Source organism: Solanum lycopersicum, chromosome 3 (genome assembly GCF_036512215.1).
Source record: "Solanum lycopersicum chromosome 3, SLM_r2.1".
NCBI lineage: Eukaryota > Viridiplantae > Streptophyta > Magnoliopsida > Solanales > Solanaceae > Solanum > Solanum lycopersicum.
The window spans coordinates 43,530,517-43,551,198 of record NC_090802.1 but is presented as its reverse complement, the minus strand read 5'-3'; the positions used below and the strand labels follow the sequence as shown (position 1 = coordinate 43,551,198).

Genomic DNA, 20,682 nt, shown 5'->3' with positions numbered 1-20,682 from the left:
AACAAATAGGTCAATACTAACATGTAAAAATATGTTCTGGACTATGAGTATTGCCTTGCCCATAAAACTTTGCCAAAAATAAAAAAGCTAATCTCAGTAGATATGTCACTAGAAAACACAGTGGATCCAGAAAATGGCTGCAACTAAATGAACATTTCTGATATATAAATAAGGTCATTAAAGAAGAGAGAATGTAAACATTATATTTACCATTGTAGTAGTAGGAGCAAATAACCCCACAAATTGTTCTGGTAATGCCCCTTCTTTCATTATCATATATGACTTGAAACCAACCATCATTTGAATGTGAGAATTCAACAATTTATTGTAGTTCTCCTGGAAATTGGATGGACATGAAACACTCGAAGCATTCATACGGCTGAATCGAGGTCTTGCTTGTTTAAAATCTCTAGTGGGAACAACTCCTAAACCCAAACACCTTACCCTTCCAGAGTGCTCTTTTCCTAGAACTTTTCCAACTGCATCATCTGGCGATATTATAGATTCATCCACAGTGCTTTGACTCAGAGTTTACTGAATTTTTTCCTGAATATAGTACACACACAGAACACTTTGTCAAAATTTTAAAAAGTAATTGAGAACAAAGATGTATTACCTAAATATAATCAAAGTGCATTCACATATTCCTGAGTTAGGAATTCCTTTGCTCCTGAGTTTAGCATTCATAAAATACATTTTCCTGGGTTAGGCATTCACATTTTAAGCAAAGTACATGCATATATTCAATCCAAGTGAGAGATAAGTAGTGAGCCATAATTTCAAATCATTTACTCAAGCAAGAATTTTTAATCACTTCAAAATGACAGCACACTATACTAAACAACGCACCATCAAACTGATTTGAACAATAGCAATGGCGAAAATATTAACAGAGAATCTCAAGTTTAAAATAAATAAGAGACTAAACATAAACTGTTTGACTTAACTTGTTAATAGAATAGGGACAGACTTGACACAACCAAGGAACTGGAGTGCTATTATTTCCCCCATTAACTAACTTACACAGATAACTTTTGCTGCTTTATTTACATATGATCCATCTACATTCTTATGAGTAGCATGATAAAGTTCTGCTCGTCCAGACATTTGACCGGTCTCAGCCATCTATAAGCAAAACAATCAACTTAGAATAACTTATTAATTAAAAATAATTACACAATAAATCATCTTAATAACTAAATAAAATGAAAAGAACTAAAATCTTTAACTATTTCAGACCTTCTTTTAGAGTTAGCTTTGGATCCAGCTGTGTGTGGAATGATTTGTTTCTTTCGACTTTCAGCATTTCTGTTGCACATTTCCTAACAAAACAGATACACGAAATTCAATCATTAAAAAGTAATTATATGACTACACATACTACATAAAACAATTAAATATATATACCTGTGTTTCTTTTTTATAACGATAATTAACATAAGAAGTCCACTAATCTCTTGGAATTCCAGGTGGAACATTATCCATAATCTGAGTTTTGCTTTTAAGTGGATCACTGAACACTTTTCATATGTCCAACCTACTTGCACTCCACTTCTTTGAAATACAGTTATAAACATATCGTGGAGCAGCTAAGTTGGTCGTCTCGAAAAAAATCGAGGCTTCAATAATAAACACTAGTTATAGTACCTATTAAATTTAAATATAAAGATTCGAGAAAAGAATATAAGTATAGTATTAAGAATATAGAGTTTATACCACTATGATTTGATCAAAGACGCTATCGAAGTTTGACATAGGCATATTTGGCCATTTGTCAAAGTGCATTGGAAATAAGGACGAATCAGCAGCTAAAATTCCACAAAAACCATAAAGAAGGGGTTGTGCTTCTCTAAATGGACAATCCAGGTAGTCAAAATTGACCACAATACGATCTTCTCCAGATAAATTTAGCACTTCTTTGACTTTCACTTTGAGTTTTTTTTTGTTTCCTTCTGAATCTGGAATAGTGAAAATGATATGAAATGAAAACATGTTAAATTTGGTAGCCAATCATGTTCTAGAGAGGGTTGTAGTACTTGTTTATGTTTTTAATTGTTTCCCTCTATTGTTCCACAGTGGGTTGTTGCCTTTTATTATTATTTATTATGTGATGTATTCTTTACTGGTAATACAAAAAAAGTGGCAAAATGGAGGGGTCAAATAATATAACCAGAGAGGTCAAATAATATTACCAAAGATTAGTTAGAAAAGAAGATGAAAAGTGAGGGGAAAATAGGACAAGCCCCTCTAACAAGAAGAATAAAAACAAGACAAATGGAGAAGAAAAAAAAGATGAAAAAGAAAGCAGAAGTGTAAAGTTTACGAAAAAGAAAGCAGAAGTGTAAAGTTTACCTATTGCTTCTACGGTCCAATACTCCGTAGACTCACATCCAACAACACGCTTATTAAATGATTTCGGTTGTGATTCGGCCTGACTTGATGAAGTCGAATGTGAAACAGCCTGACTTGAGGAAATAGACTGTAATGCAGCCTGAGTTGACTGAACCGGATGTTATGTAGCCTGAACTAAGGAAGTCATCTGGTTCATCCAGTTATAAGACTGCAGATTTTCATAAGAAATTTGTATCTAGATCCACACACACACATGAAAAGTTCAAATCTTAATAAAAGAGTGATGTGATTAGCATATACAATTAGTTTTTCCTTTACATCAAAACTAAATAGCATGCTATGTGTGTTTAGATATATGCTCCTCTATTGAGATTTGGACATTTCCATAATCAACATCGATTTTTTTTCAAGTTCTTGTTGTTGGTAGGGCTCATTCTCAAATATCTCTTCTTCATCAACTTGTCCCATGTAAAACAAATCTCTTGGTTGTAAATGTATAGCTACACTCCATTCTTTTTCTGTTTCATCATCAACATAGAAAACCATATTTGCTTGTGATGCTTCAATATAAGGATCATCATCCTCACGATCACCTGTGTGAATCAATTTAGAAAAATTGACACAATTAAAGTTGCAAACATCTCTTTCAAACCCTCTATCTCGAGTTGTGTCAGCCCACTCTCATTTGAAAAGCACAACCCTGAACTTTCCATAATAGTTAATGGAGCTGGACCTTGTGCTAAAAACATTATATCATCAGAGATTGTGTCTTCTATATCTGGATTTATTATCTAAATAAGAAAAATATTTTCGTCAGATATTCTAAATTGAATTAGAAATCCTATGCAAAACTATCATCTAATTTCAATCACTCACCCGCTAAGGAAACCAATCAGTAAACTCTCTATTATTTCTCTTTTCTACCTCTGTTACCGAAGGTTTTCTGCCTCTTGAACTCCTTTTAATGTGTTGCCTAAATTCACTACAAATAAAATCAATGAACAACCATTTTATTAATGTTTTTTATTAGATCAAGCTTATTTAAATTACTTACTCAATAAATGGCTTTGCTAAAGCGCAATTAAGTAATACATATCGATGAGCTTGAGTTTTCTCCAAATGATTCAAAGGAAATGTTATGGAGCCTCCGACAACTTCACCTTGTCGAGGGAACATAGATGACCTTTCAGGAACTTCATCATGATTTGTTTCATCATTTACTCGTTTAGGACTGTTTACCCTCGATTCTATATCCTCAAAATAATGAGAATAAAGAGTTAGAGCTTCTTCAATTTTTTGACCTTCAGCTATACATCCTTCTGCCTGTGATTTGTTCCCTATAAGTGACTTGAAATGACCTAACAATCTGCCATTAAAATTACATAGTATTTGAACAAGCATTTACTTTGAGACAAAAGTTTTTAAAAATAAGATATTTTACCTTTCAACAAAATACATCCATCGATAATGTACTGGACCACCTTGTATTACTTCATCCACTAAATGGACAGTTAAATGAACCATTACAGTAAAAAAGGATGGAAGGAACAACATCTCTAGGTGGCAAAGAGTGATAACAATCCGTTTTTGTAGTTTTTCAATGTCCATGAGGCTCAAGTTTTTCAGACAAATGTGTCTAAAAAAGGAACAGAACTCTACCAAAATTGCTACAACTTGATTTGGAAGCACATTGCGAATTGCTATCGGTAGTAATTGTTCCATAATGATGTGACAATCATGACTTTTAAATCCAAAGATCCTCTTTGATTCTAGATGTATACAATGAGATATATTACTCGAATAACCATCGGGCATTAAGATATTCTTTAAAGTTGTAAGGAAGGTCACTTTCTTATCCTTTGGAATTGTAAATGCACCAAGCCAAAAATCACCATTCTCATCTGCCCAAAGGTCTTCCCTTATACCCATATCTTGTAGATCTTTTCGAGCTTCAATGTGATCCTTTGACTTTTCTCTATCATTTAACAGAGTGTGAATAATATTGTCAAAAACATTTTTTTCAATATGCATAACATCTAAATTATGACGCAACAAGTTGGATTCCCAATAAGGAAGATTGAAGAATATGCTTTTTTTCTTCCACTGTTTAGTTGAACTTTCACCCACTCTGCTTTGTCTATTTTCTTTTCTTTTTCTTTTTATTTTATCATTCAAATTTTCTTATCTTCCAAATTTAACATTAATATTTGTCACTTGTTGCAAAATATCAGATCCAGATAACTTTTGGGGGGGGGGGGGTTTCTTTCTTCTACAATTCCATCAAAATGATTCCTCATTAATCTGAATTTATGATTTCTTGCCAAAAATCGACGATGACCAACAAAGCACCACTTTCTACTATGAGTAAGTCGACAAGGTTTCATGTCAAAATTACAAGATGGACATGCAAAACCGGTATATGTGTTCCAACCAGATAAGATACCGAGTCCCAAAAAATCACTAATTGTCCACATAAGAGCTGCCCGCATTCTAAACATTTCATTTTTTGATGAATCAAAAGTCTGTATAGCTTTACTCCACAACTCATTTAACTCCTTAATAAGTGGTTGTAAGTATACACCTATGTTATTTCCCACCATTCGTGGACCTGGAATGATCATTGATATAATAGAATTTGGTTGTTTCATGCACAACCAAGGTGGTAGGTTATATGGAACGAAAATTACAGGTCAAATGCAACACTAATCGAACATTTCGAGATTCAAAAGCAAATTTAGGATATGTTGTATCAAATCTCTTCCATGCCTCACCATCTCTAGGATGCCTTAAGATTCCATCTTTGTTACCACCTTCCGTATGCCACCTCATATGTTCTGCCATCTTGGAGCACATGAACAGTCTTTGTAATCTTGGCTTTAATGGGAAGTAACGCAAAAATTTTGCAGGTCTCTTTTTTTTCTTCTTACCCCTAGCAACCACTTTACTGTTTGTATTATTCTCATCAAGCTTCCATCTCGAAGTATGACAATGCTTGCATGTTTCCTCATTAACATCATCTCCCCAATACAACATGCAATCATTTGGACAAGCATCAATCTTAACATAATCAATACATAAATTGTTGATAGTTTTCTTAGCCTCATAAAAAGAATTAGGAATCTTTGCAAATTCAAAGGAATCCCTGAGTAGATCCAATATCATAGTCATTCCGTTGTCACTAAGACTATACAAACACTTTATGTGATATAACTTTAACAAAAACTCTAATTTTGAGTACTTAGACCCTTCATACAATTATTTACTTCCATCTTTGAGCAACTCAAAAAAGTCTTTGTCATATGATGTGGGTATATCCTTTAATATTTCTTCTTCTGCCACTATTTGCGACGGACCTACATCAAAGTTATCTTGCCTAAAGCCATGAAATTCTTCGTTAATCAATAATTCTACAGTATTTTTTGGAGGCAGTGTATCCTGAGTAAACTCTCTGCTTTTAGAATTTTGTGACACACTTGTTTCCCCATACATAACCCAAATGACATAATTTTGAGGAAATAGCTTGCAAATCAAATAATCAAATACTACCTCTCTAGTCTGCCATTTTCCAAAACAACATTGAGGACACTGACATTTTGTTCTATCTTCTATAGCTCCATTTTAAAAGCAAATTCCAAAAACTGATTCAAACCAACCAGATATTCCTTTGTGGTCCTTGGCATTCTAATCCAAGATTTATCCATCAAAAAAAAATTAGCAGACAATATCACCTATAAGATTTTCATGAGAAAATAATAAGTTTAGAGTGATATTTAACAATTTTATGTACCAGCTAATGCAGAAATGGAGTATATGCAGAAATGGTCATAATGTTTTCTTTTTGCATGCCAAAATTGTAACATAATGAACACAGGAAGTGGATGTGGATTTACTAAACAACAATCTGAGAGAAAATGTCTATTTTTTCTCTATTTAGTACTACTGTAGTAAGCGCACCTGAATTATTTATAGGCTTGTACTCGATATTCAATCAATTTGTGTATGTACTAACTTATTCGGTAGAAACTCATTGATATATTTTGTAAGTAAAATATAACAGATAGCTGAGATTGAGAAAGATCAGCATCAGCATCAACAAATGAACTTGATACCAGGAAGTTCATCAAGCTATCATCAAAGAGTACCAACATATATCAAAAGGGGGTCAGAGTACCTCAACCTTCTTTATCCTTACACAAACAAGATATAGTAGATGTCCAGTTCCAGCTCCTGTTTAAGATAAAGCAAATATTGAAAGGGAGGTCAGACCTGATAAATAAAACAAAAGAAATTTTTTCTATGAGATTATGCAAAAGAACAACAGTCATGATATCACAACATTTGCTTATATAGAACGACTAACTTAAGTTATGAATCTATATATGAAAACTCAAGTTATGAACTAGCCAGATCACTAGAAATCATGTCACTCAAGTCAGTATTCATCAAAAATGGTAAAATTTGTTCCTGAATCCTCTTACTCTCTAGTTTAATCAGTTAGTTCCTCTGTCTCGGATATGACCATGGTTAGTGAAATAGAGTAATTTGTCATATCATAGTAAGTATTTAGGATTCTTATCCAAATTGTTGTCATATCATAGTAAGTATTTAGGAGTCTTATCCAAATTGTATTCTTTATTAGCTTTAATGCAAAGAGCAACGTCAAACCAGATTGAACGTTCAGAATGTCATGTATATTACCCAAGACTCTGAATCCTAAATGTTGAATCTGTCTTAAAATGATAAACTAGAATGAACCTAAACAGAAGAAAGACTGATTAATGAGAACATATTTAAATCGATTAAGCAAGGACGCAGTTTTTCTGATTCCTCATGAGTTATAAAGGTATAAATGTCTCTGACGAGATGTTCAAAGATACACACAAACTACCAGAAGCTTGATCTATTTTGGCTGAAAAGGGAAATGTAAATGAGTACAAATTATGAGATAAACAAATAAATGTCAACTGCAAACCAAAAGCTTTGTTAACTCCATTAATATGATAGCTGCAAACTAAAAAGTGTACTACAGAATATTCTATCCCTTTGCATGATCTATGCCACATTAAGAGAACTTCTCTTCATTCTATAACTGCATCGATATGTAACAAATCCTATCTATGCCCATTAAAATAACAAAGTCTCAAAAATTTACAGCATTTCTACAGCCAAATCACAATCAGGATAATCTATTTGACTGCTAAACTCAATAGTTGTATGATTTATTAAAAGAAAACTTCCTTGCATTGAGCAGAATATTGGCATATTGTCTGACTAGAAATACTATATAAACCAGTTTGATCATCACAATCTCCACACAAATAGCATTTCAAAACAACACCTAACTAGAAAACAGGAACAAAAACCATGAAGTCTACTGTAGGAACATCACTTTTGGTTTTGTTAGTTTTTGCCACTCTTACTTACTGCTTAGATGCAAGACTACAGGCTTGCCAGCCGAGTGGCAAAATCAGAGACATAAAGCCACCTGCAGGACAATGTAACCCCGAAAATGACTCAGATTGTTGCAAAAAAAGCAAGATGTACACCACTTACAAATGTTCACCTCCAGTTACTCGTAATACCAAAGCTATTTTAACCCGGAATAGCTTTGAAAAGGGTGGAGATGGCGGAGATGGCGGTGCACCATCAGAATGTGATAACCAATACCACTCTGATGACACTCCTGTTGTTGCTCTTTCAACAAGATGGTACAGCGGAGGAGATACATGTCTCAACTATATCACCATGAGTGCTAATGGAAGAAGTGTGAAAGCTAAAGTTGTAGATGAGTGTGATTCTACCATGGGATGTGATGACGAACACGATTATCAGCCTCCATGCCCCAATAACATTGTGGATGCCTCTAAAGCAGTGTGGGAAGCCCTGGGTATACCTAAAGGTGATTGGGGTGATTATGACATTACATGGTCTGATGCTTAGTGCATAATATATAGTACTTATGGTATCTGTTTGCATATGATGGTTGTCTTTGTACTCAGATTATGTCATCTAGTTTCTCATGTAATTTGTTGTTGTAAAATTACAGTATAATTAAGGAAAAATGATCCACCACACAACGGGAGGTAGCAAACAGGAGAGAACAGACTATTGCAAACTAAGAGATGATACCGCAAAATGCAGAAGATGTGAACATGTGGACTACGAGACTTCCTATAAAAATCTTCTACCACAAAATATATGTGGACCAAAGGACTAAAGGACTTCCTGTAAAGACCTATTAGAACATGTGGACTACAGACCTATAAGAATATAATATATGAATACAAGTATACAGAGATAAGTGAAATCGAGGGCATATGTAGCAGCTAAACAAAGAGAAACTATGTACACCTTATGCATAAACAAGGATTGACAGAGAAAACAAATTTTACAAAGAAACAAGCCACCTGTTGAGCAACAAGATTGAGACTAAGAATCTGTAGACACAAAATGCCTCGAAAAGTTTGTAATTATCGCCAAAATTATAACAAAATAAACCTAATTCTACCACAAAATACGTGTTCAAATTTAATATTTTGAATTTTTCCTCCAAGACTAATACAACAATATTAACCTAATTTTACCTCCACGCATCTATACAAACAACAAAAAAGAAACTTACTTAGTAAATACAAGCAATAATTTGTACACTTTGTGAAGATTTAGATGAGAAAATCCAAAAATATGAGGCCGGTTCACTATTCAAAGTAGTGATAAGTGGAAAACATTACCTTACAACACCTATACCATTTTGAATCTCGTGAGTAGCTGAAGTTTATAGAGATGTGAGGAGACGGCGGAGGAGTGCGATGGAGACGGCGGAGAAGTACCGTTGAGACGTCGGAGAAGTGCTTAAACATGCTTGTGACGATGAGAGAAGTGTGACAGTGAGAGATAATTTGGAAGTTTCCTAAAGTTGTGTTTATTTTGTGTTTTGCAATTAAATTAAACCTAACTTTTTATTAAATTATCTATTTCCAAAAGTTGTGAGTATTTGTATTTCATAAATAAAAAATATATACCTTATATTATGAAATAAAAAATATATTCTGAAATAGCAGGAGTTTAAACTCTCGGTATTAACTTAAATTTTTCTTTAGGGGTTTTAAATCCCGCTATTTATTTTTATTTTTCGTCAGCTATCAAACCCCCATTATTTAATGTAATATGTGAGAGTTGTAGCTAACATCCGCTTTGTAACCCCCACGATTTATGTGTTTTTTTGTAGTGATGTACCTATTTTCTGTGATTATACTAGTGTCATAAATTTATCAAAATATACTGTGCATCATTCTACAACATAACTTATTGACATTAAGCATCATTTTATTCGTTATCATGTTGAAAATGGAGATTTCGCACTTAGAATTTGTTGATACTAAATATCAGCCAACAAACATTTTCACAAAACCTTTGCTTGAAGACAGATTCTGTTATCTTCGATATTATTTGGGTATTATTGCATTTAAAAATTGATTGTTATTATTAATTCATTCCTTAATTACTGTCTGTCTATTTTCGGGTTATTTTTTTATTTTATTATGTGTTCCTTTTTTAACTGGCGTCTTTTCCTTTTCCAAATAAAACCTTCGCCCTTTCCTTTAAAACCTATTTGACTTTCCATTAGTAGACAACCCCTCGGTTTCCTCCTTGTCTTTATTACCCTCTTCCTTTTCCTTTCTCTTCCTCTCTCTCCCTCTTCTTCTTCCTTCTTTCTCTCTCTCTACTTCTCAAATGACTCACACCAGATCCATGGCTGCCTTGAAAAATATTCCTGTTTCCTCCTCCATTTCCTTTGAAATCGACTACATATCCTCAGATTTTTCAGAGGTAGAATCTCTTGACCCTTCTCTTTTTTCCAAAAAGTGTCCCTCTACATCTAACACGAAGAAGGCAAAGAAACCTCATCCACCTCTTCCAGAATTCATCTCTGATGAAGACTCCACTAAATTTTAGAGTTCGGAGCATAAAATAAAGTTTGGGGCGTTCTCTAAACGTCCAAATGTTTTTGGACGAGTTCTTAACCTGGAAAAACTTAACGCCTCTCACTGCGCGGTAAGTTCGTTTTTTGTGCTAAAAATTATCGCTATTATTTCATTTGTGTGGGGTAGAATTTTGTGAAGAACATGTGCATCTATTTTATGCCAACCTCCGTCTATCTCCTAATAATGGTAACTGGGAAACCCTTGTTTTGGGGAACCGTATTGTGTTGAATGAGTTTTTTTTTTAAAGATTTCTTTGGAGCTGAGTTTTCTGGTGATATTCCCTTCATGCATGGTAATATTTGGCCTAAAAATTTTGAAACTTCTCTAGATACTTCTAAGTCTTTTGTCTCTGATCTGACTTCTTTTGGTTCTTTCTCTCTTGGTTTTGATAATCGCATTCTTGCGCATATTGTGGCCACCACTCTAATATCCTGGAAGGGCTTACCCGGTGACATCTTGAATAGAGATGTTTATGTTCTTGATTGCCTTCTGAAGATGTTTTCTATTTACTGGGCAACATGGTTCCGTGAATACATAGTGGGAATTTTGGCAGATAGTAACATCTCTGCCAGTCTACCATATGGACTTTTAATTTCTCGCATTATAATTGACTCTCTTGTGGATCTCTCCCCATACTCTTTGGCTCGCATTGATGCCTCATAGGATACTCGCACCTTCTCCAGCATGGGATATGTTCTGGTCAATACACAATGGTACAAGAAGGAAGTTGTCCAACATAGAGCTGATCACCGAAAAGCAACTCGTATTTCTGCCAACTCTGTTGCCCTCTTCCTCCAAGAGACCGATAAAATAAAGGTATGACTAGATGGATTGGGAACTCATTTGCAGGTATTGCAGGTAACTCTTGATAAAGCTCTTTAGCTCCAAAACGACTCCAGCACTAACATCGAAAAACTAGGATTGGAAGTTGATGGACTTAAAAAGGAGGTTGTTAGATCACCCAACTCCATACTCAAAGGAGTCAACTCGATCAAAATAGGAGCTGCCTCAGCTCAAAATGACTTGGATGTCACTATAAACAACTCCTACTCCAACTTCTCCAAAAGTGTGGAGCGCTCAGATAAAAATTCTGCAGGAATGTGATCAGTACACTTACATACTTCCTTAGTAAACATTTAAGTATTTTTGTTTGGCTAAGACTACAGTTGTTACTTTGTCTCTCTTATTTTTTTTTGGACTGTAATATTTAGGTGTAGTCCTCAAACTATGTCTCTTTAAGTCTGTTTAGGTTTTAGTCGATTTTTTTTGCTCTATTATCTTCTGCGCTGGTTCTTTTTTATCATGGGTAAGAGGGAGAAAAGATTACATAACTAGTTCACTACGATAGAAGCCAGGGGGAGCACACATCCGGGGGGGGGGGCTACAAATTGACAGGGAAGTAAATTTAGTGTCACAAGTTACTAGTTGTCACTATCAAAAAGGGGGCGATTGTTAATTCAATATATTTTGAATAATGACAGGAAAACAAGGAAGAATCCAAGAGGCAGATCTAGAAAAGTCGCACTGCAACAAATCAGGGATCATGTAATCTTCAGCAGATCAAGGACAAATCGAATTCGCAAGAAATAAGGATAGCAAATCAAGGACAAATCTAATCACAAGAAATAAGGGAAAATACAACTACTATGATAATAAACTCCTTAAAAGTAAGAGCATCAAATTAACATATGAAATCAGACTCCAACAAAGGAAGCTGTCATAGACTACTACACGAGAAAGGAAATAAATCAAGACAAAGTGATATCATCATATGTCAACCAGTAACTCTCTGATTCAAGGAAAAAATCAAGCTTGACAATTCGAAGAAAATCAACTGAGATCATACTTAATCAAGGCATCGCTACAACATCCTTCATTGAATAAAATTCCATTGGGTTTTCCAAAGAGAGCTAAAATACGCCTCAACATTAAGAGTATAAATGAAGACCTCAGAAGACCAAGAAAATCACGCAACTTCGCTTGAGCTTAGCATACAGTCTTCTTTTATCTTTAATAAAGATTTGTGAACTCCTGAGTGATACAATTGAAAAGAAAAGAAAAATAGAGAATCTGAGTGTAGGTTTATAAGTTGAGGGAGTGTCATATAAAATTCTGATTTACACATCAGACAAGATCAAGTTCTACTTTGCTGTAACCAAAGACTTCCAAAAAGCTCTTAAGGAAATCCCTTGAAACCCAAGGGGATTGGATTAGGCACCACGTTGGTGATCCAAACCAGTATAAAAACTTCTTGTCTCTTTTACTTACTGCAGTCTTTCCTTCTTATTTGTTTTTATACTAACCTGCAGGATAGTCAACTAACAGTTTCAGGTAGTCGACTAAGTGTTTTATTTAATTCACCCCCACCCCCCTTATCTATCAAAGTATTACTGGACAAGTGAAGCTGTAGTTGATTTGTTTACAAAATTATTGAATGGAACATGAATTGATTATATTTGTAGGAAGTTGGGCATCATTAATATGTATTCCAGCTTGAGGGGGCAGTGTTATAGATAGAACCAGTAGTATATATTTTTGTATCTTATAGTAAAGCTGATTTCTAGGAATATATATATAGTTAGCTTATTTTCTTTATATATTTATACCACAATATGAATGACGATATGCATGAGCAACATGTTTGTTGTGTGATTTCATTAAGACCACGTAGGCTAGAGTATGTGAGTGAAGCAATGCGACAATATATATACTTGCGTAAATAATAATATTATGTAATCAACTCCAATCTTTAAGTTGGTTAATTATTATAAGGATCATGAAACAAAGAATACAATTTGGCCCTCCAATTCTAACACTAAATGCAACCAAAAAGCCTAGATATATACTTTTCATATTCTAAGAAATATGCATGCATGCAAGCAAATTTTGAAGATAAAATTACATTACTTCTTCTTAAAGCTGCTTGCTCGAGTTCTACGTATAAAACTATTGAAATTTCCTAGTCTTCCTTCTCTGAAAAATATAGATGGCCTGGTAAGATAATGTTTAATTGTTATAATTATAACCGATCGAGCTAGGCAGCCACCTTGTTATAATTAATAATAGTGAAATTAAGAATCACTAAAATCATCGTCGTGCAAAGGAGGTGTTGGCAAACAATTTCCATTGGCTGGACCAAAAAACAACTCCAAGCAGAAGGAAGAACCAGTAATGGACCTAGCCTTTTTTCCAACTTTATCAAGCTCCCGTATCGAAAACTGCAAAGTTGCCAGCATTAATTAGTTGTTAATTACGTAAACACGATATGGAAATTCTCACGTTAATCATAAAACAAGGCAACCAGTTAGCTAGATGGATGTCGGAAATCCACATAAAATAAATGTGTGCACCTGCAATAGATCATTCCGAACAAAAGCAGTATTAAAGCAAGCATAGAAAAGACGTCCTCCTATGAGCTTTTCATAGAATATGATACGCACATCTCCGCTTATCTGTTCAGAGATATTGATTATTAGAAAATATTTAGATTGTGATGCAATGCTTACATACAAATACGTACTTGCACTGGTATGTCATAGAAATGATCAAGACATGTTTTTTGATAGAGCATAGAACTTTCGGTGTCCATTTGGACTACAAGACGAGGTTCCTTATTTTCTTCTTCTTCTTCATTTTCCTCAACAAGTGAATAAACATATTGAGGGCTATAAGTTCTCTGAATACCGCTCTTAATTCGTCTGCAGCTACTCTTCGAGACTTCTACAGATGGACGATATTTCTCTCCTGGAACCTGCAGATTGATTGAATATTTACATTGCAATCCTGAATTGCAAATACCCTTGAGCGATCTATAATAAATTACTTACTCTTTGCAACTCAGATAGAACAAAGAAGATGGACTCAATGTTTATAGTGTCGTATAATCTAATGCGACGCAGTTCTCTCTTGTATGACTTAGGCAATTTGACAGTTGGAGGAACACCCTTTGTATAGGAAATTAGTGCATTCTCCCAATATTTGACATACCTACGTTGGCTTGGAATGGATACCTGTAAAATCAATTTCATTCATTAATTAACCTATACTATATTTCATTGATATATAACGTAACGTACGTACTCCTTCATTGTTAGTTGTTCGTTTCTCTGCGTACACTCGCAGAGCATCCTCAGCTGACATGCCAGTGTAAACTAGGTACGAACAAACCATTAATCCTGTTCGGCCTTTTCCTGCCTAGAGATCGATAATTACATTATCATCGTTTGGTATATATATATATATATATATATATATATATATATATATATATATATATATATATATATATATATATATATATATATGAGATTATCTTCTAAATAATATGAAATGAAAGATAGAAACAGACCATGCAGTGTATGACAACAATATTCTTGGAGTCACTAGAGAGCCATGAGTAGACATCTTCACAGAAATCCTTGATCATATCTAGAGAAGGGACATGGTTGTCATCAATTGGATACCTCTCGACACGACCATGAAAATGTGATGCATCATAAGCTTGCTCTATGCATAAGTTATACACCTACGTACAAGCAAAGGCTTAATTCTTCTGAAATTAATCATGATATAGAGTATGTACGTACGTTCTCACTCTACTAACCTTGTAATGTCCAGCATGTCTCATATCCAATACAGACTTAACCTGCCACAAAGGATTGCGAAATACTGCTCGCACGTGTTCTGCAGGAAATGACATTGCTAAGATTCGGTCTGATATATAAGTCATGTCAAGATCATATCCGCCAACAAGCATTCGCCTTCTTTGCTTCGACACCAAGTTACGTATGCAAAAACTTCTTGATACATAATTTATCAGACCAAGGTGGAGATCACTTATACTCGGAGTATCACCTCTCTTAAACCCCTGTTTTGACAATCCTACTCCCATTTTTTCTTTTCTTTAATTTTATCACCTGTATGTATATATATATATAACTAAAGTTATAAAAATTAATATACCTTCAATTTTCATTAGGGAACTCAATCTCATGAAATTTTAATCAAAGTATATATATATATATATATATATATATATATATATATATATATATATATATATATATATATATATATATATATATATATATATATATATATATATATCATTTCAATATCTTAAAGACAAACATTGAAGAAAATAAAAATACAAATCCCCTAGCTCCTCACTTGTGCATTCATATATGTTTTTATATGCATGAATGCCATTATGTTCAGAGGATCAATCTGACATGCATCCATCCAACCATATTTTTGAAACAACATTAACATGCACATATACACTTCACAATTTTCACGTTCAAGTCACAAATCACATGAAATCCTAGAGGCCAGCACCATCCATCTTTAGAGCAAAATATCATACAATCTTTCAAATGCCATAGATTATTAGAATAACTAACAAAATAGAGACCTTTTAATTTACATTGGAAGAATGACCGAACTTAAAAAGGAATTAAGTACCATTCAATTGAACATAAAGAAAGATCCAAATCAACTTGCTTATGATTGATTACAGACCATAAATTGCAGGTAGCTAGTAATTAACCAAATTGGTCCAAGAAACTTGCAAATGAAAAAATACTTATTAGATTCTTGGACCAATACAAGAGAATTTGGAATATGTGTTTTTATTTTATGGGGGCAAAGAAGAGAAGTTGATAAAGTCCATTTCAGGAAAAGAGAGATATAGAGAGAGTGAATTCCTAGTATAACTATGATGATGAATTCGGAATGTTCTTTGGACAACCCCAAAATTAGAGTAAAAACAGCCGCAATACATGCTTACCATAATTTATCTTCAATATATATATATATATATATATATATATATATACTATTTACTTTTTCCTAAAATAATTATTCCAAACTGTTTTATCCTATATATGGTGCAAATTCACTACTAGCCTTCATGTTTTTGTAAATTATATTTATATTAAAAAAACAAAAAAATTTGAACGTATAATTATACAAGAAAATAGGAATAAGACACAACTACCTAAACTATCATTCAAATTCCAAACACACTATGACTAAGTTCATAGTAACCTTTTTTTTAAAAAAAAAAAAATTTGTACACCTTACTGGAACATCACGAGTTAATTCAGTTATTAGTTTAGTTCTCAATTTAGTTGTATTAATGTTTCAATGGTCCCTATTTATTAAGGATATTGTATTAGTTGTTTCAGCAATCATTACCAATTTAGAACTAAATTAGTTCTATTCGTTTAGAATTCTTTCTTTTATAGCTCTATGTAATAGCTTTTTAATTCCATTAATAAGATATCATCTTATAGCCATATTCATTATGACCGTGTTCGTATGTCCAATATCGTCACAATAATCATTGGTCTGGGTCCTGAGGTACGCGAAATCTCTTATGTCATTCGTGCACGCACTACGACTATCTCCTATGAGAAATTATTTGAAAAACTACTAGACTGTGAATTATTTCTTTGCCACGGGGATGCTAAGAAACTATCTAGTCGTATGACTATTGAAATCGGTACTCCCACCAAATCTAACAATAATAATTGTAACAATTACAGGAAGACCAACAATTCTCAGCATATTCACCAAACTCACATCCAAATACTCCGCCGCAATGATAGTTCTACTCAAATTCAAACTGTGTTACTATTCGTCAAATAAGTAATAGTGTTGGCTACACTGCCAATGTTTGTCGCTTAAGTATCACAATAACTTTGAAGACAAAGCCATTTATGAAATTAGGCTTACTATTGCCACCAATCCCTGGATAGTTGACTCAAGATCCACCCATCACATCACAATAGAGACACAATTTATAATGTTATATCAATCCATAGTCTTATGTGTATAGTCCACTGGTATTCAAATATCAACTTAGGTATTGCTATAGTATGTAAACAAGTATTAGTTGTATGAACACAACTAATATTTGATATTTGGAATTCTTCTATTTTATTCTTTCCTATTTTCACATATTCATGATCCACTTATATTCAAGTCTAAGCATGTTTATATTGTTAATTAGTTAATATAGGGAGATTTTGTAAATAACTATATTTGACAGCAGCAGCAAATTATTTTTCACTGCATTCCCATGCATGCATTTTAATAGTTGTATTCAGTGCTAAAATAATTATATTTAATATATGTTTAATCAGATTATTCGTATTCTATGTATTCTTTTTGTCATCATTGTCTATATGTATACATAGAGCAGTTCTCAATTTCCTACCAAAGTAAATTGTTGTTAATTTAGCATTTTAAATTAATAAAATGTGTCATTTGGAAAGCCACTATGTCCGTTAGTGGCAGTTTTATTACAAATTGTTTCAAGTAACATATGTGACATTACTATCCACTCATTATGTGCATTTCATTTTGGGCTTATTTGCTTATTATTTTGGACGAAATAAGACGTTGGTGGACTGATCATGGGAAGCACATTTGTTGTCCGTTGTTAACATTGGTTAGCAACATCAATTCAAATTCTTTATTCCTTCATTGTACCTTGTAACTTCTTTAACTCCTAAGTTCATTACACTCACTATTTACTATCCCATTATCTTCCTATTCATTGCTAGGCTTGTGGTGTAAATAGTAATGTTCTTCATTTGGTTTAGAGACAAAACACAAGAAAATAAAGAGCGCATAAAGTTTGTCATAAAGAGAGTTCTTATTAGTTGAAGGCTGTGTTCTTATTTCTGGAGCTTTGGACTCAACTCTTGTCAAGAGTTGTTGACGTATACTTTGAAGCCTGTTGTATCCTGGAGGTGACAAGTCAAAGAGAACTACAACTGGATCGGTAAAATATTTTCTACAGTGGGGTTGAATCTCCTCAAAGAGAGCGAGTTATCCGAGCCTCAGCCTGAAGAGATTTTTTTTCTTCATTTTATTTTTCAATTGTAATCTTGTATTTTTGTTCTTTTTGTAAGTTTTCACTAACAATTTTTAGGAGACTCATGTAAGACCCCCAAAATGAGTTAGGTTGTGTAGAGCCTCACATGTGCCGATAAACATGTTAACATGCTAATTAAGTATTTTAAAGTATGCATGAGTGTTGTGAAGTCATTTGGAAGTCAAATGTCAAGGGACAATCAAAATGTTCGACGACTAGTCACCGAGAGGCCTTAGATGTTTTCATGTGCTTATATGTAATTCATTGTCTTATATAGTCCTAATATGAGTAATACTGATGTTTATAGGTAGTATGTTAAGTTTCATGAAGTTTAGAGGTTAAACGCCTAAGAACGTCCAAGACATTTGAAAGATAGCCGTCGAGACGTGCTTGTGTGACTTGCTGGTGCCTAGCATGTCTGAATGTGTTGCAAGTATTTTTTTGGCTGAAACTGATGTGGAAGGTACTTGAAATTTTAAGGTTGATATTTACATTGAAAACGTCCGGGTACGACTCCCCAAGGGTCCCGCAAGAAGCCCTCAAGGAGGACCCAAAAGCTATTAAGACAATGGCTTGGCAGTGTCAATCGAAAAAGCGAAAGGAAGACTCGTCAGTCCTCCAACGCCCCATCGATGGGGAGGCGTCAATGGAAACTTAGAATGGTGAAGGCTCAAGTCAATTGACAAGCCTCAGTCTCAAATGACGGCCTGTACTATGGTCCGTGATGGAGCTTCTAGGCATCATTTGAGACCGTCGATGCAGGCTGTTCACCCCACATGCTAACCTGACCATAGTTAATTTATCTTGTTATTTTTGGGTATGATTAGCTGATCAAACACGTGAATAGCCTATTCCCAGGCCTCAATTCAAATTTAGACTTTCCTCTCCCAAAATACTCTCTAGAAACCTCCATTGGAGGTGATGCTCAAGAACAACTTGGAGTGTTGGATTTCCGTGGGTTCTTTATCACGTTTTAGAGGTTTTATTCTACATTGAGTTATGGTGATCCTTCATCTCTAGTTAATCTTCCACCTAGAGAGTTCTTCTCAAAGTTTTCAAAGCAAGTTCATGATCAAATCTTCATCTTCTTCAATCTAGTCATGAGTTCTTTCTAAAAACATTTTCAAAGGCTTAATCATGAAAAATTTATGATAATGTACTGAATCTAAAGTGAATTTCAATCCAATTGCAAGATGAACCCATACTCTCTTCAAACTCTCGATTGTAGCCTACATTGTGGGCTTGGTGATCTATAATTTATGTTGATTGAATTATGATTCTAGCATGTTTAATTGCTTATATATACTGCCTATATGGTAAGATGATGATGAATTATGTGATATTGGATCAATGTGGATTATTTCTTGAAGAACTTGATCTCTATTTCTTATTAAATGTTAATGCATGGCCTTCAATGTAATGTCGATTAGTGCATGATTGAAGGATTCATTTATGTAAAGATAATTGTAGCTAGGCCTTATATTGATGTTATTAATGAATTATGGGTATGAACCATTCATGATCAAAGTAAGGGAATCATTGTAAGATTGATCTACATTCTTTTAACCTATAGATTGATAATGTATGTGCATGATGTAATCTCGCTTCTAGGATAGATGAATCATGAGTTAGACTTGATTATTATGTCTTTAGCTACTGCCCTAGATTAATATTATTGATTAAATACGATTGATGATCAATGCAAGGGAAATTTGTTTATGATCTATGTATCTCTATTTCCTAGTGTATTGGTAATGTAGTGTACTTGTTAATAGCATGATATTGTATTGACTTATGCATGATTTCATCTATGTTAAAGTATAATTAGCTACTGCCCAATACATGAATTGTTGATGAAAAATGTAGCAGTCCGAGAAGTCTAGATCTAATCTAGAGCCTCATAATTTCATTTAATGTTTATTATACCGTTTTAAGACCCAAACTAGTACGTATAATTCATTTGGGAAGTTTTAGATCCAAGGCGTCAAGGAACGTCCATGAGGTCCGAAAACTACCTAAATTGAACTAGTTGATGTCGCTATGTTTGGTGAAGGATTTGGAGGGTCAAATGAAGTCTAAAACTTGTAAAAATACATTATTTAGGTAGAGTGTGGTATATAGGTTCCAAACGTCTAATAAGACGCCCCAATGACCACCCAAAGGGTCCTTGAGGAGGACCCCAACATGGGTGGGCAGGCTGCGTGAGTCAAGATTCAAGGGATTGCTGTGCGATACACAACCCACACAAACCCTACTGCCTTAGATCACTTAATCAAAAATAAAAATGTGAATTAGCCTCGCGATGCGGAGCCACTTCCCAGATTCGTTGTAATCGTATTTAGGCATTTTGACTTCACAAAAATATCCAATTAAGTAAGGGGTGTTTTGGTTAATTTATGGGGTGACTATATATTTGTTTAGGGTTAGTTTTATTTCATCTTAAATCACTCTAAAACCAAT

At 34.0% G+C, this 20,682-nt stretch overlaps 2 protein-coding genes and 1 pseudogene across 3 annotated transcripts; 1 reads left to right on the top strand and 2 right to left on the bottom strand.

Annotated features, from left to right (window-relative positions):
* Positions 1-366: 366 nt before the first annotated feature.
* LOC104644335 (uncharacterized) lies at positions 367-3,101 on the bottom strand (the record flags this gene model as incomplete). The annotated part of the gene is made up of 6 exons (XM_069295883.1): positions 3,005-3,101; positions 2,857-2,945; positions 2,389-2,500; positions 1,717-1,958; positions 1,240-1,322; positions 367-517 (listed from the first exon to the last, which is right to left on the bottom strand). Coding segments are annotated over exons 1-6 (774 nt in total), but the record flags the coding sequence as incomplete, so codon positions are not given.
* A 3,699-nt stretch (positions 3,102-6,800) lies between these two features.
* Positions 6,801-8,308, top strand: LOC101263878 (putative ripening-related protein 1; annotated as a pseudogene).
* A 4,757-nt stretch (positions 8,309-13,065) lies between these two features.
* LOC101264184 (phosphatidylinositol 3,4,5-trisphosphate 3-phosphatase and protein-tyrosine-phosphatase PTEN1) lies at positions 13,066-16,025 on the bottom strand. 2 transcript variants are annotated; one of them, XM_010319225.4, is made up of 8 exons: positions 15,801-16,025; positions 14,941-15,253; positions 14,686-14,862; positions 14,418-14,531; positions 14,165-14,347; positions 13,858-14,088; positions 13,688-13,789; positions 13,066-13,555 (listed from the first exon to the last, which is right to left on the bottom strand). In XM_010319225.4, the coding sequence occupies exons 2-8, from the start codon at positions 15,226-15,228 to the stop codon at positions 13,409-13,411; spliced, it is 1,242 nt and encodes a 413-aa protein (XP_010317527.1). In that variant the 5' UTR covers positions 15,229-15,253; positions 15,801-16,025; the 3' UTR covers positions 13,066-13,408. The 2 variants fall into 2 exon arrangements, with proteins under 2 accessions (XP_010317527.1, XP_019068433.1); XM_019212888.3 differs by lacking the exon at positions 15,801-16,025 and adding an exon at positions 15,751-15,773.
* Positions 16,026-20,682: the final 4,657 nt, after the last annotated feature.